Source organism: Schistocerca gregaria, chromosome 7 (genome assembly GCF_023897955.1).
Source record: "Schistocerca gregaria isolate iqSchGreg1 chromosome 7, iqSchGreg1.2, whole genome shotgun sequence".
Lineage (NCBI taxonomy): Eukaryota > Metazoa > Arthropoda > Insecta > Orthoptera > Acrididae > Schistocerca > Schistocerca gregaria.
In genome coordinates, this window is record NC_064926.1 from 334,001,214 (window position 1) to 334,019,062 (window position 17,849).

The 17,849-nt window shown below is 43.6% G+C and overlaps 1 protein-coding gene across 1 annotated transcript in view; it reads left to right on the plus strand.

Moving 5' to 3' along the window:
- Positions 1-12,819: 12,819 nt before the first annotated feature.
- The window catches only part of LOC126282390 (odorant receptor 7a-like), a 35,849-nt gene continuing 30,819 nt past the window's right edge, over positions 12,820-17,849 (plus strand). Inside the window, exon 1 of the mRNA XM_049982047.1 lies at positions 12,820-13,664. Within this exon, the coding sequence (XP_049838004.1) occupies positions 12,820-13,664 (845 nt within the window). The remainder of the gene's footprint in view (positions 13,665-17,849) is intronic.

Genomic DNA, 17,849 nt, shown 5'->3' on the forward strand with positions numbered 1-17,849 from the left:
CAGCCTTGTAACGAAAGCCAATGACCGTGCCCATCGGGACGTCAAATAAATCGTTCAGTTTCTGCATTGCGATAACGACTGCACTGTTTTCCACGTCCTCCAGACACACTTTATATTGCCTCCACTGCTAGTGCTGCCACCTGCCATCTTTAAGTGGCCGGCCAGGGTGGCAAACCGGTTAAAGGCGCTACAGTATGGAACCGCGCGACCGCTACGGTCGCAGGTTCGAATCGTGCCTCCGGGCATGGATGTATGTGATGTCCTTAGGTTGGTTAGGTTTAAGTAGTTAGAAGTTCTAGGGGAATGATGACCTTAGAAGTTAAGTCCCATAGTGTTCAGAGCCACTTGCACCATCTTTAAGTGGTTATTGCACGTTGACGGCGAACACAGGTCGTGGTCACATTGATCTGACTGGACGGTGTAAGATTGGGACACTCATACTGACTCTTATAAACACACATCTCAGGCAGCTGTAAGTGGTCCCTAACTGATCCCAAGAGTGCCGAGATTTTCCAGTTGAGGACGAAACATCGCATTATATCTTATTAATACTCTGACTAATTTTACACACATATTTCGTGTATATGGTAGATAAGGTGTCGGTTTGAAGGCCTCATCTTCTTCCTTGTTCTGCCGTTTGCACATTGCAGCTCTTGCTGTACTTGCTAAGACGACTATCCGCTGTTCAGGAACTCAGTTCATAGATGTTCTAGCTACGCTTACACATTATCAGCATCTGTGATGGTGTGGGCTCGGTGTATCGTGACCTTCAGAACATCCATTGCTTGTCACGGATGGTGACTTACGTAGCTTGTATGAGCGGGCTTTCGATAGATGGAGTGACCAAGGGTTCCATCGCTCGTACATCGCATCAAGACGACAAAAATTACAAAAAACCTTCCGTCTCCATCTCCATGTTGAATTTTATGTTTACACGCTGATAGTACAGATGTTTAACGGACTCACGGAGGCTGTCCAAACCACGAGGCGAAACTATAAACGTATCATCAACGTACCGCCAAAACACTGTTGGTTTTAAAAGTGCTGAGACAAGTGTTGTTTCCTCAAAATCTTTCACGAAATGTGCGTCCGTAAAAACTAGCAGAGTATTAAGAAGCCACAATGTGACCATTCGTGTTCCATCAAGTCTCAGCCCTTTTGGAATCAATCAAGGATGACTCACAGCTGCGCAAGATGAATGATTATAAGATTTAGTGCGAGTGTGACAAATCATATACAGAACAAAAAACGTGCACTGTCCAAGAGAATATTTTGGAATACCGGTGGCATACTCGCCTCCTCGAAAACAGGAAATGGGCTATCGCGGAACACTGTATTTCTACTGGCCGAATGCTGAGATCCAATGGAAGAAAAACTGTGGTCTGTACGTCAAATTTTTTGTAGTTCCGTTACTAACATCAATGGAAATACTGTTGTCTCAGTTCCTTATCAGCCGGGACGGCGCCTTCCAGTTAGGTTCATCATGAAATCCTCTCACAGAAACTTAGTGCTCTGGGTAACCGGCGTCTTTCTGTGATCTTATGATTTGGAAACGATCGATCTGATATCGATGTGACAAGCTATCACAATGGATGGCACGCGCTGCAGTGCCCTGTCAGGCAGCGGAAGCATATGCGCTGAAAGCTGTGCGTGTCCTGTGACAACCGAGCACACCACGGGGTGTTTAACAGGGCGGTTCAGCGAATGTTCACCAGTTTCACAGGAAAAAATCCAGAAGACTCTGCACGGAAGTATCGTGGCAGCAGTTCATAGACATCTAGCAGTTCACCAGAAATTTTATGGCGCAATCTTTACGCAGGGGTAGTTTTCAATTTCATATTCGATTATTTTTCAAAACATAAACATCTCGGGCACACACACACACACACACACACACACACACACACACACACACACACACACACATACACACACACACACACTATGTAACGTTCCAGCTCTGTATTTCATATGAAAGTTTTTTTTTAAAAACATTTAAGCTTTCATTAAAAACGAAACATCTAATCACAGCAGAAAAATGCGAAATGGCGATTGCGGAAAATTTTGTTTCACATTAGTTAAAAATGAAATAGCGAGTCAACGTGCTTAAAAATTCAAAATGGAGCTGGCGGAAATTTTTTCCAGCATTCTTTAAAATGAAACAGCCAATGACAGCGCAATATTTTTTGTTAATGAGTCTGCACAGCCCACCCTGTTCAAAAGTATCTGACTTTCTTTACGTCATATGAACGTAGTTGTACCACGCATTAAACTCGTAAAAATACTTAAAAATAGATTCTATAGAATTACAAAACACACAAGCACAATACTACACATCCAACTTAGAGATCAAAGTGCACTTGTTGACACAATTACTAACATACAAATGTTATTACCATGTCTAAATTCATCATAAAAGAATCAGCCCTTCACTTCCGAAACTGACATTAATGTCAGCTAAATATTATACACTATTGTGTATGAAAGTAACATTTGCATACTGTGTCATTGGCACATAACGTACCTTGATGAAACTTGGGACTTAGAGTACAGCCCAGTACAAAATATAACTGAAAGAAATACGCAACGAGACAAACTGAAATGATACTTTTATTCAAAGAAAATAACTGCACATCATGTTCTACAATACTGAGTTTCCTCATATGGAGGGAGGTATGAACACATAAACTAAGAACATTGTCGAACATAATCGTTTTGGTTGTCTAGGTGGCATGGTGTGGTGTGGAATAACATTGCATGGCTGTACTGACCTCCACATCTATAAACAAAGAATATTAACCAGTGAACGTTATTGTGACACTGTACTCATTCGTCATGTGCGTGTTTCCTGGGGAGTACTCCTGACTTCGTTTTTGTGGATGACAGTACACGACCGCATCAAACGGTGCTGGTGGTGGAGCTCTTGCAACCAGAGGACATTCGACGAATGAACTGAAGAACCTGTTCCTATCGAGCACGTGTGGGACACGTTGGCAAGACGTACGGCAGCACGTCCTCATGCACCAACGACCATCCATCAGCTGTCGACCACGTTGGCAAAGTAATAGAACACCCTACCATAACAACTCCTTACCAAACTTGGGGAGGAGCATGGGAACACGTTGTAGGGTATGCTTTGCTGCCCTTGGTGATTACACAGTTATTGAGAACTATGTCCTGCTTTTTGTAAGGTCCAGGGGACTGCCATAAACAAAAATGACTTCAGTGTAATATGTTTGAAATACTGAAACTGATGCAGCCCAAATATCCACGATAGCAGAGAAGTGATGGACGTGGCGTGGTAGCAAAAAGAGGTCCGAATTTGTGAGCGCCATTCTACTACTCGGAAATGAGAGGCAGCTGACCAGTGGCTGTGTCTGTCTGGTGGCAGCCTCTGGTGGTGTTTGTCGCCTACCCGTAAGCCTTCTACACAACATTCTAAAGAGTCATTTCTGTTCGTCTCGATATGTATGTCTTTCAGTTTCCGTCTGTGTATGATCCAAGTTCCTTCGAAATACGTTGCTTGGTATGGTATAGTTACTTTTTTCCTTAAATTTTGCAAGCCTGTATAGTTACCCCCTGCTGGTGTATTATCTTCATCTTGCAATTCACAGCAGTCTCATCTTCAGTTGTAGCACATTAAAAACTACATGACACCTCGACAGATAACATACTTAACAGTACTAATACTCAAAGAGGATAAGCTATGCTTTATAAGTCACTCAAACATTATAGCAAGGCAGCATAAGTCAGCATTATCAGCAGTAGATGTCAGATGTATTGTTATGGAAGATAAAATTAATACTCTATGGTGCAGTCAATATAACGTAAAGATACATATTGACTGTAGCTGATTGTACTGTGTAAAAATAAATTAAATCATAATAATTAATGTTGATCTTTTATTTTCATCACAGTACCTCTTTTATATCTTGTACAATTCAGTTTAATAGGAGGGCCAGCAATCTGACACCTCATAGTCACACTCTAATGCTCATAAGAATGTTGATTCGGAGAGATAACGTCGTCAGTGTAAAAGACTAAACGAATGTTAGGAAAGCCATCATAAATATTACATAAACATGGTACTAATCGTAGTCAACTGCATTCAAGTTATAACATTCTTCTCCAAATTTCTTATCAATTCATCAATAGCACTTGTCAGAAACAGCGTAAATTATTAAAATCTTACTCATTTTTGTCACACGACGCAAAAGCATCAATATGTTCCTCTCGCTCTAGTATATGACTTCCCACTGAACATCTTTTTGTTTGCAACAATAAAAAAAATACGAAAAAAGATAAGCAAAAATGAGGACCATTTGTTGTAACATAGTTCAAACTTACATTTTGAAACTGTATTTGTGTGCACAAAGTGTCTTGATCACACGTGGATAGAAGAGTGCAACAACAAATTCAGGGACCTGATACGACTCATTGCCTTGATTTATTATCTGTTTTTTCACTTAGTCAGCGGTTCACCGAGCATGTCGTATTTCGCCAACCCGACAAAAATGTATCTTTGCCCATAATTGTCCATGTTAGCAAGATAAAACTTGTCGATCTAATTAGCGAGTTCAGTCTTGCCTATACCTACCTGTCTACGCAAAGAAATGAGCATGCATGGCATTTTACATCAAGCCAAGTTAAATGTATGGGCAAGAATCGTGAGCTGTCCGTTACTTTCCAAAGAATTATTTTGCCAAACATCATACATTAACCTACGTCTATAGTATGATTGTTGATCATGAAAAATATTGTAGCATTATTAAAACTTCAAATAAATCGTTTGGATAGTTTTGAACATAGTGTCAGTATAAATCACATTGTGATAATTCAGCTGCTTTAGAGTGTAACGCTAATTTACACAAAATTCAGATACTTTTGAACTTTACTGGCAGCATGTTGCTTGCCTGTTCATGTGCAGCACTGTGGTGGGAGTCAATTGTATCTTGCAATGTCGCGACTTACAGACTTATAGCTTGGACTGTGCTTGTCTGCCAGAACTTCCATTTGAAAAAAGCCGCCACTGCTGGTGTGTACCTATATGTGTTGTCTCAAGTCAGTGGCGGCTCATACATTCAAAGTTACCTCACAAACAGTTACAGATGCATGTTCACTGGAAACAATTCGTTATAAAAATAGCTGCACCCGAAATTACCCAACTGACCCACTGCGCACCATCAGCTATGTCAATGATTGAATTTGCACTGCTAGCCGCACTCTTGGGAAGAATGAGTGAAGCCATAATGTGATGCCCATAAATTGATGTAAGAGGGCCCTAAATGACTGTACCTATCACTGGTGACGGTCACTAAAGAATCATCTGAACATGCAATAATCCAAGGTGATATATCTGAAAATGGATTGCTCAGCTGGTCGAGTTCGAGAGGGGCTGAATCGTGAGGCTGTTGGAGGCTGGAAGGCCTATTGTCGTATTGCATGTTCCAATGGTATACAGACACCACCATTGCCTCTTGCTAGTGGAAATGGATACAAGAAGGCACACAAACACGACATGTAGGATCTGTATATCCGACATGCACTACAAGGAGGCAGGACTGATGGATTGTCCACCATGTTTGTACAGATTCAACAGCAACGATAGAGACAAATCAGCTTGTTGTCCTGCATTTTGTGTAACATCCCATAAGTACCAACTCCACTGGACAGTGGTTGCCTGATGGCACATGCTGACCATTTTGATGGCTGCCAGTCTCACCTCTTCAACATCGTTCCTGACTCGCCTGGAGCCAGCGGTGACTGACATGGGTTCCAGCTAATTGGCAGGGGGTTACCTTTAGCAATGAGTCGCGCTTCTTCCTTGAAGGCACAATGGAGAGCACCATGGGAAGCATGTCTCCCATCAAACGCCCTTCCAACTTTGTATGATGGTGTGTGGAATGACATCATATGGTGTCAGCTCTCTCTTAGTGTTCCTAATGGGTTCCACGACAGCTGCATTGCAAATGGAGGGGATACTGCATCTAACACCTGTTCATGAACGATTTCTCCCTTATCCGATTTCAACTGGACAACACTTTTCCTCACACGGCTGCCACCTACCGAGTGTCAGTTGTGACTGTGGGTACTCCACTACAGTCAGCAGCATTGTCGGATCTCTCTTCAGTCAAAAATGTGTGGGGTGCCATGGATCGTATCATCACGACTCCACTTCTATCCACCAATCTGTCAGAACTGCATGCTTAGGTACAGTCAGCATGGGATGGTGTATCACAGGACTCCATCTGAGACCTGTAAAATTCCATGCCACGACTTTCGGACTCTTGCATTCGGAACTGTGGGGCCCTGACGCCACATTAACATGTTCGATTGGTGGCTATGTGTTGCAATAAGTGTTGGTCTATCGTAGCTGAAAGTGTAATCGTTTCGGATGTATGGTACCATCTACCTGCCTGAAATCAATGATTACAATTTGCCTTGTCCTTCTGGGGGCTGTTCTTTTTATGATGATCAGTGTATAAGGTTTTACCACCGCTTACAAACGTGATTACAAATATACAACACTGTAGTATGTAAATGAACGCTTCTGGCCGTGATATGAAGGTAGCATGTCTCAGCTAAAATAAGTTAATCTTGTGATTGTGTAAAAAAAAAGAGATAAATAAGAAATTTTTTCTTGCTCCACTTTTTGCCCTTTGACATGTTTTATTTTCCATCCTTACTGTTACCATTAAATAAATATATGTAATTTTATAGTTTATCTCTTAGCACAAAGCTTAAACAAAAAGTGGCAGACACGTCACGCAACAATGCTAGTTCAATTCTGATGGCACGCACAGTATGCCAAAATCACTCGATAGACATTCAGATCAGACACTATTATACACTCCTGGAAATTGAAATAAGAACACCGTGAATTCATTGTCCCAGGAAGGGGAAACTTTATTGACACATTCCTGGGGTCAGATACATCACATGATCACACTGACAGAACCACAGGTACATAGACACGGGCAACAGAGCATGCACAATGTCGGCACTAGTACAGTGTATATACACCTTTCGCAGCAATGCAGGCTGCTATTCTCCCATGGAGACGATCGTAGAGATGCTGGATGTAGTCCTGTGGAACGGCTTGCCATGCCATTTCCACCTGGCGCCTCAGTTGGACCAGCGTTCGTGCTGGACGTGCAGACCGCATGAGACGACGCTTCATCCAGTCCCAAACATGCTCAATGGGGGACAGATCCGGAGATCTTGCTGGCCAGGGTAGTTGACTTACACCTTCTAGAGCACGTTGGATGGCACGGGATACATGCGGACGTGCATTGTCCTGTTGGAATAGCAAGTTCCCTTGCCGGTCTAGGAATGGTAGAACGATGAGTTCGATGACGGTTTGGATGTACCGTGCACTATTCAGTGTCCCCTCGACGATCACCAGAGGTGTACGGCCAGTGTAGGAGATCGCTCCCCACACCATGATGCCGGGTGTTGGCCATGTGTGCCTCAGTCGTATGCAGTCCTGACTGTGGCGCTCACCTGCACGGCGCCAAACACGCATACGACCATCATTGGTACCAAGGCAGAAGCGACTCTCATCGCTGAAGACGACACGTCTCCATTCGTCCCTCCATTCACGCCTATCGCGACACCACTGGAGGCGGGCTGCACGATGTTGGGGCGTGAGCGGAAGACGGCCTAACGGTGTGCGGGACCGTAGCCCAGCTTCATGGAGACGGTTGCGAATGGTCCTCGCCGATACTTCAGGAGCAACAGTGTCCCTAATTTGCTGGAAAGTGGCGGTGCGGTCCCCTACGGCACTGCGTAGGATCCTACGGTCTTGGCGTGCATCCGTGAGTCGCTGCGGTCCGGTCCCAGGTCGACGGGCACGTGCACCTTCCGCCGACCACTGGCGACAACATCGATGTACTGTGGAGACCTCACGCCCCACGTGTTGAGCAATTCGGCGGTACGTCCACCCGGCCTCCCACATGCCCACTATACGCCCTCGCTCAAAGTCCGTCAACTGCACATACGGTTCACGTCCACGCTCTCGCGGCGTGCTACCAGTGTTAAAGACTGCGATGGAGCTCCGTATGCCACGGCAAACTGGCTGACACTGACGGCGGCGGTGCACAAATGCTGCGCAGCTAGCGCCATTCTACGGCCAACACCGCGGTTCCTGGTGTGTCCGCTGTGCCGTGCGTGTGATCATTGCTTGTACAAACCTCTCGCAGTGTCCGGAGCAAGTATGGTGGGTCTGACACACCGGTGTCAATGTGTTCTTTTTTCCATTTCCAGGAGTGTACATGTTACATCTGTATGGTTTCGTTACTTCTTCATTTAAAGCTTAAAAATTATCTTCTCCCCACCTATTAATATTACATCATCATGTAATCTAACAAACGCTTCACCTAATAGTGACTTTATTTATTTATTGCTTATTTAGCCTGACCAGATTAGAGCCTTAAGATCCTCTCCTACTGCTGGTCAGGGAAACACGTATCAGTGATATCACAAAAACATTCATAGAAACAACAACACTAACACTAATAATAATAATGATATAAATCAGTTTAGCACATTCGAAAGTATGTTTAATATTATCGGAAGAGGAAAGGATAAAGAAAGAGAAGATCGAAATGAAAGTAACAGTGGCTGTTAGCAAAGAACACAATCTAAAGAAAGAAATCTGGAGACATGCTGGATGGAGCCGGTGTGGCAGAAAAGATATCAGTGACAGTAAGCTGCAGGCAAGTAACATGGTAGGAAATGCGCCACCAACTGCCTTTTGTAATTTGAAAGGAATTTAATTTCTCTCATATTTTGAGGAAGATTGTTCTAAAATCAGAGTCCTGGTACAGAATATGACAGAGTTATGTGATGATACAGAGAGAATTTTACTTTGTTGAGAACAAATATTTCTGCTGTGCTGTTCAGATTATAGTGTAACAGTTGGAGATAAAAAGGAGTGAAATCAATTCGAAGACGATAGAGCAGGCATAGATTGTAATAGTCTCTACACTTATCGGCCAAGGTAACTGTTCATAAGGAGAAATGATGTGGCCAAAGTAACGTACATCACATGTGTATCGTACACAAGCATTCAGTGCCAATTCTCACCCATATGAGCTCTAATGCAAAATTTCTTGGAGAATAGCACCACTACAGTCAAGCTTCTTTTTAAATTCGAAACTTGTTTACATTTCTGTAGTGATACTGATACCTTCTTAAGACTGCAATTCTGTGTTCAATCTAGTGTGAGGGACAGTCCACAATTATCCCCAAGATCTTGGGTGAGGAAGAGAAGGTAATTTTGTGCCCTTTAGGATTACGTGTGAATGAGATTCTTTCAATTCAGTTGTAATTACTCTTTTGTGAGGGAATAAGATCGTTTAGTTTTTAGGTGGGTTAAGTTTCCAATCTGTGCTTTACATCAATTACGATTGGGCAACAAATTAGCATTCACATGCTGTATGGCTGGTCGCAGGTTTATTGGACTTGCACTTAGATCTAGCTGAAGAGCGTCAGTGTGTAGATGATATTGGCTATGGGAGGGAACAGTTGACACATCATTAACTTACTGGGTGTTACAAAACTGTATCTACAAACTGCAAGAGGAAAAAAACTGAATATAGTAACCTTTTTCTGGAAACGTCATGCAACAACACTACAGAGCGTCAGAATTCCGGGTACTGACGTCTGCGACTAGGCCACCCTATCGGCAACAAACGTGACTTATTGCGCTGACGGACTGTAGGCGGAACGTCTCGCAATGTTGTTTGTTATTCAGTGATCACCACTGATTGCCACGATCGCCATGGAGAAGATGTCGCTAGGTACCATATAGACAGGCTTTGTCTCCTATGAATGTAACACTTTGTTGCCATGGTAGATGTCGGTTTTGGTCACGGTTCTCCATCCACAATTTACTTTTGTCCATTGTAACGAAAAGCATATTTTAGAGGCTTCCAGGAGAAAAATAAACTACAGATGGAAACCCGCAACCGAAAGCGTATAATGGTTCTTTATTTACGTGACCATTACGGCACTCCAACCCCAGTTCTCGATACCAGCAATATCATACTGCTTTTCTGCGATGTAGCAGACATATTTTTGAGACAATACTCACATTTGGTTTTATTAATGTATAGGTTACTTCGATGTATCGATATATTACAGTGATATGGTTCTTGTGTGTTTTCATTTCTGTGAGACTGTCATAATCTTTGACTTACTTGTAACCGTTTTGGCATGAATGCGCACAGAGCAGTCTCTGTTTCACTTTGGAGAAGTTAAGTTGTTATTTCGCTTTGTAAAAGAACAGTCAAAACTTGTGTCTGGTTAAAGTGGAAATTAAATATATGGAGATTGATACAAAACTGTTTTCTTGATGATGTGACAATTAAGAAGAAGTATATGTGAATTTAAAAGAAGTTTAATAAAAATGTGGATCGTGAACACCAAGTCAAAAATTATTTTTACCATACCATTGTTCTGATCTAGGATTGTTTGATCATTAATAATTTCCTGAAAAAAACGTATTCGTTAGGTCTTCAAATATTGCTAAAATACAGATTTGGACATTCTAGCAGTCAAAGTGGAATCACCCTAGAATCAACAAGATGAGCCATAACAACTTCGACGAAATGTACGTGGGAATCCATTCAATTAATGACTTTTTTTACAGTGACTTCCTTATTTCCATTCTGACGATACCATCCACAGTCAATAACTTTGTTGTTGCCCGATAAAGAGATCATATACCGCGTGAGCAGCCTTATTAATCTGATTTCTAATCTACTTTGCAAGTGGTGGTATTGTTAGAAGCGTCATCCACCGACGCACCAAAGCATTGCATTCATAGGAGATAAGGCTTGGCTATGCAGTAGCTACCCCATCTTCTCCTCTGTCCATCGAGGCAATCGGTCGCGGTCACTGAATAACAAACTACACTGCTAGACGTTCCGCCTACAGTGTACGAAGTCACATCGTTGTCGAAGTGAACTCTACAGCAAACATAAACATAGCCAAAGCCTTCCAGACAAACAAAAACTACGCGAAGCGAAATTTAGTGTGATGACGGCTATGCGAGAGGCGTTCAATTAATTGGAAAGTAAAGTTCTGTGTATTGACTTGGCAGAAAAACCTAAGAAATTTTGGTCTTATGTCAAATCGATCAAAAGAGAAAAGGCCGCTGGACCTGATGGGATACCAGTTCGATTTTACACAGAGCACGCGAAGGAACTTGCCCCCCTTCTTGCAGTAGTGTACCGTAGGTCTCTAGAAGAGCGTAGCGTTCCAAAGGATTGGAAAAGGGCTCAGGTCATCCCGTTTTCAAGAAGGGACGTAGAACAGATGAGCACAACTATAGACCGATATCTCTAACGTCGATCAGTTGTTGAATTTTGGAACACGTATTATGTTCGAGTATAATGACTTTTCTGGAGACTAGAAATCTACTCTGTAGGAAATGGCATGGGTTTCGAAAAAGACGATCGTGTGAAACCCAGTTCGCGCTATTCGTCCACGAGACTCAGAGGGCCATAGACACGGGTTCACAAGTAGATGCCGTGTTTCTTGACTTCCTCAAGGTGTTCGATACAGTTCCCCACAGCCGTTTAATGAACAAAGTAAGAACATATGGACTATCAGACAAATTGCATGCCATTCTCAATGGAGAGAAGTCTTCCGAAGTAAGAGTGATTTCAGGTGTGCCGCATTGAAGTGTCGTAGAACCGTTGCTGTCATAAATGACCTTGTGGATGACATCGGAAGTTCACTGAGGCTTTTTGCGGATGATGCTGTGATATATCGACAGGTTGTAACAATGGAAAATTGTATTGAAATGCAGGAAGATCTGCAGCGAATTGACGCATGGTTCAGGGAATGGCAATTGAATCTGAATGTAGACAAGTGTAATGTGCTGCGAATACACAGAAAGAAAGATCCCTTATCATTTAGCTACAATATAGCAGATCAGCAACTGGAAGCAGTTAATGCCATAAATTATCTGGGAGTACGCATTAGAAGTCATTTAAAATTCTATGACCATATAAAGTTGATCGTCGGTAAAGAAGATGCCAGACTGAGATTCATTGGAAGAATCCTAAGGAAATGCAATCCGAAAACAAAGGAAGTAGGTTACACTACGCTTGTTCGCCCACTGCTTGAATACTGCTCAGCAGTGTGGGATCCGTACCAGATAGGGTTGATAGAAGAGATGGAGACGATCCAACGGAGAGCAGCGCGCTTCGTTACAGGATCATTCGGAGATGATAGATAAACTCCAGTGAAAGACTTTGCAGGAGAGACGCTCACTAGCTCGGTACGGGGTTTTGTTGAAGTTTCGAGAACATACCATCACCGAAGAGTCAAGCAGTATATTGCGCCCTCCTACGTATATCTCGCGAAGAGACCATGAGGATAAAATCAGAGAGATTAGAGCCCACACAGAGGCATACCGAGAATCCTTCTTTCCACGAACAATACGAGACTGGAATAGAAGGGAGAACCGATAGAGGTACTCCACCACACATCGTCAGATAGCTTGCGTAGTATGGATATGGATGTAGATGTAGATGTAGATGTAGAAGTGGTGTCCTAGCAATAGGCGCCGGCACCTATAACTTTGCCACTCTATTGTGTCGTTGGACGACGTTTCCAGACCGAGGTTCCTATCCTGAATTTATCCCTCATGGCAACCCCTCGAAGTTTCTCAGTATCATTTCGTAACACTGTACAGTGAGAAAAGTAACAGGCTAACAACAACACCATGTTTAAGCTTCTCTAGGAATGAACTGCGGTGATATGTAAACTAATATCAGTTGACAGGACTGGGTCACAACGGAGCGGATGTCAGTACGAGGGCGTAAGCGGCCGGCCGTGTCTCCGGACGACGTGCTGCGCAGCAACGTGCGGCTGCTGCAGATGGCGGGCGTGTGGCCGCCGTCGGCGCCGCGCGGGCTCGGCCGGTTGTTCCCGCTGCACGTCGCCTCCGTCTACCTCAGCCAGCTGGCCAGCATCGCCATGGCGCTGCAGCTCATCTACTCGGCGCGCGGCGACATGCACGAGATCACGCAGGCGCTCATGAACGCCATGACTCTGGTTGGCGGCGTGCTCAAGCTGGCGCACCTCTCGACGCACGTGCCTGCCTACAGCCGGCTCGTCGCGGCGCTGCGTGACGTCATCAGGATTCAGCGGCCGCATTGCGAGACCACTCCCAGCCTCATGGCCGTCTTCACCGCCGTCCACCGCAAGACGCTGCGGCTCACCTTCTGGCCCATTGCGTACCTCAACCTCCTGGCGCTCGGCTGGTACATGATACCCATCATCTCCTGGGCCACCGGCTCGGAAAAGAGACTACTGCCTTTCTTCACCCTCCACGGAGTTGATTGCTACGATTTCGTTCTATACGTTGTCATCTATTTCGTGCAGTGCCACTCGATTTTCTACTGGTGCTTCATCAGTATCGGGCAGGACATGTTCTTCGTGACGAGCATGGTTCACGTGGCCACCCAGCTGCAGATTCTCAACGTTCGTCTGTCGAAACTGGGCGGAGGACAGGAAACAGATAAAGAATTTGGGCGGCTCTACTGTTGTAGAGCAGAGGACTGTGGCACGTGTGAGAGGAAACCAATGTCTAACGAGATGTACACGGAGCTTCGAAACTGCATCACGACGCATCAGGAAATTCTCAAGTAAGTTTTACAGTACATATGAGTCTATTTGCATTAATAAATTTTCGCCTCAAATCTAGTCACGAATTCGACGATTATAATCTGTATAGACGATAGAGTACCAAAAGGTAACGAGAATTTTTGTTCTTTGGGGTGTTGGCTCAAATGGCTCTGAGCACTATGGGACTTAACATCTGTGATCACCAGTCCCCTAGAACTTAGAACTACTTAAACCTAACTAACCTAAGGACATCACACACATCCATGCCCGAGGCAGGATTCCAACCTGCGACCGTAGCGGTCAAGCGGTTCCAGACTGAAGCGCCTAGAACCGCACGGCTTTGGCGTGTTGTACTACTCCAATTCGCATGACTTTTTTTTACTTGTTATGTTGTTGAATGTGTGTGAGGAGTATCTGTAAAGTGTTAACCATATCGGATATTCTTTCTGTTATCTGCTGTCAAAGAAGTTACATTTACTTTAATGATATCGAAGATTATTTATGTTGTATACAAATGTGTCAGAAAATTTGTATTAATAACTTTTTTTAATAAGGACGGGAAAAACTTCATCAGAAGTTTAGAAACGTAAAATAATGATTGGGCAAGTGTGCTGTGAGTAAAACAACGGTTTACGTGTGGTATAAACACCTCAAAGAAGTAGAAGAGGACTAGCGCTGAAATAATAATAAAAAAAGGAAAAAAAAGTAAAAGATAAGGCTATGAACGATCACCGAATCTCAATCAGCGAAGTCACTGATGATTTTCGCGTATGAACTGAGTCATTCCATGATATTGTTTGGGAAGTTCTGAGCATAAACGTTCGAAAATCGTTGAATTTCGGAAAAACAGCGGCGAGCGCAAGCCGCTCAGGGAACGCTAGACGAAGTACAAGCAAGCTACTGAAATGTGTCATAACCGGGGTGAAAAGCCGGATTACGGATATGAGATCGAAACTAAGGCTCAGTCGTACCAGCGGGTGCATTCTGGATCTCCGAGACCAAAAAAGGCCAGTCACGTACGGTCAAATGTGTTACGCCCATTGTGTTCAGTCGTTTTAACGGAATACTTTACCATGTCTTCTTGCCACAAAGTCTAAAGATCGACAGAGAGTACTACCTACATGTTCAGAGCCGTTTTAGTGAAAAAATCTGAATAAAGTGTCCATATTTGTAGGGAAACAACTGATGGCTTTTACGTTACGATAATTCATCTGCCCACACTTCGTTTCTCGTTTGCGAATTTTTGGCTAAAAGGAGTACTGTAATGATGACCCAACTCCGCATGTATCAGACATAGCTCCATGTGACTTTTTTCTGTTCCCAAGAGTAAAGAAAGCTTAAAGCGCCGTCATTTTACAAGTGCAGGTGATACTGAAGAAGTATAGCTCAGACGGCTAAGGGCTCTCGCAAAAATCAAGTTCTAGAAGTGTTTCAGCTGTTGGTAAAGGACTGGCCTGAGGGTATAATACCTAATGGGATTTTCTGAAGGGGTAACGCTGATGTAGTCGAACAAGTGAAATTCCTTCCAATAAACAAAATAAAAGCTGAAATTCCCGTTAGTTTTTGGATACTTCTCCTATTTTAGTCGAATTCCAGGAGCGGTTAGAGTCATTACTATTTACTGTAAAAGGATGTCACACAACATATTGTAGCAGAACAGACTCGATGATACCATGGCTACGTAGTATTATAAGTTAATTATTACCAAGAAATAAAACAGCACCAAGACGCTGCTAATAATGCTATTTGTTGAAAACAAAAACATTGTTCTCAGTTCCAAAGGGAAAGGTGCATTGTTACGTGCATTTAGAATAAACACAATAGTATAGTTATATAGCCTTGTGCTGTAGGGCAACATCCTCCGCCATTCTGTCTACAATGACTTGAAATATCGGCACTACCTAACTAGCGGCGCCACACAGGACCAGCAGGCTGTGAGCACACCGCAACGGGAGGGGGAAACGTCCTCCTCCGCCGCGTTACGTGACGCTACGTTAACCCCGCGGTCTCTGGAGCGGGATAAGGCTGCCCCACAGTGGAATCACGCCAGTCTCGTATTCAGTCTACGTATTTACACCTTAACAGAAAACTGTCCACTTGTTTGTGACCAATATTGTGAATTTGGACTATTTCCAGAATGATATTTTCACTCTGCAGCGGAGATTGCGCTGATATGAAACTTCCTGGCAGATTGAAACTGTCTGCCGGCCCGAGACTCGAACTCGTGATCTTTGCCATTCACGGGAAAGAGCTCTACCATGCCATATGTCTCAGCAATATCCCTTCTTCCCGGAGTGTTACCTCCGCTTGGTTCGCAGGTGAGTTTATATGAAGTTTGGAAGGCAGGACACGAGATACTAGCGGAAGTAAAGTTGTTAGGGCGGGGCATGAATCGTGTTTGGGTAACTAAGTTAGTAGAACACTTACCCGCGAAAGGCAAAGGTCCCGAGTTCCTATCACGGCCCGGTACACAGTTTTAATCCACCAGGAAGTTTCAATTTGGACAATGTTTGGCGTTCGATTATGGCTGGATTTCTGCCTAGGGTTTTGTGCAAAGGCTTGTAGTTTTTCAAGTTGTTAATTCTTTATGTAAACACGGCGGGCCAGAACTTGGTTTGTTTGGTCATTTTCAGTAAAATAATTTTGGATATTAGAACACGTCGTTATAAATCACCAAAACTCTTAAATGCCTACGTTTCGACCAACTATGCAACGCTCCTCTTTGAACGGTTAGCTGCTGGATACTGGTCAATGCATTTCCCCATAATCTGTCGATCTGTTTCGATTATACCATGGTTACTGACGTATAATTTGAAGTTAGACTGCTATGAAGTAGGACGGCTTTCCGGTGGGCTACTGACTGCGCTTTTGCGGTAGGTGGTTGGAAACTGACTGTAGTAGGTGACTGGTAGCCAATATAGGATCGAGGCTACTGCCTATGATAGTGTAGTAAGTGACTGGTAGGTAACTTTAGTAGTCGACTGATGGCCGAGAGCAAATCGGCAGATTGTACCCAGGGGTAAGGTCTTCCTGCAGCGAAGCCTTGAAGCTGCACGGCAGTCGTCTCATGGCCGCTACTTGTGCTGTTAAGCACAGGTAAAGTGGTGCTGCCGGTTGACGAACACACGTGGTCCGCTGTGCTGGAGTCGCTAGAAGCCATGCCATAGGTAACTTGTCGCCGTCCTCCGTGTTAATGCAGTCACGGGGGTTTAGTTATGTCGATAGCCTCACTTAATTTTCGCTGCTACGTGCATGACGAACAAACACGCAAGGTTCTTGAAAATTAAATTTTTAAATAGCTTATTTTTCTTCAAATACAGAGAATGAAAGCACCGTTCCAGCTACATGTAGAGCTTACGCTACAACAAAGAGCAGTGAATATCGCACGTAGACCAGAACGAAACTATAATTTTAAACTTGAACAACTGTCTGAGGTACATGAAATACGTGAAATTTATTCACAGTTGCGAACACAGACAAACATCAGCTGTATAAGAGAATGATGAGAATAAACATTTGTGGCAGTCGTGGACTTGAACCCGGATTTCCCGCTTATAGCGAGCGATTGCCTTCCATTTCGCTATTCGAGTATGATTCGCGTACAGACCCAAAATTCCACATGTCGTCAGTCATGTGTCTACAACCTATACTCTTACATCCATTATGTATATTTCCATACAGGGGTGATATTTTACTTGAAAGCCGCTTGCCCGATGTCGGGGGATAAATACGATGTTTGCAATACATGTGTTATTCCGAATTACGATGCAAAGTGCCTTCGAACATGCATGCATTGCCGGCCGCGGTGGCCGAGCGGTTCTAAGAGCTTCAAACCGGAACCGCTCGACTGATACAGTCGCAGGTTCGAATCCTGCCTCGGGCTTGGATGTGTGTGAGGTTAGTTAGGTTTGAGTAGTTCTAAGTTCTAGGGAGACTGATGACCTCAGACCTGAAGTTCCATAGTGCTCAGAGCCATTTGATTTGAATGCATGTCTGAAGGAACTTTGCATCGTAACTTGGAATAACACAGACACCGCTGTGTTGTATCGTAATTTCTGAGGTAGTTCTATCGGTCCGAAACGAGTAAAGCGACTATTCTTTTTACTAAATATTACTCAATAGTGCTATTAACATTGTCTGGTTGCAATTATTTTAGGGGAGAATCTATCTCTATGTTAATACTTGTTGTATTGTCACAATTGTTA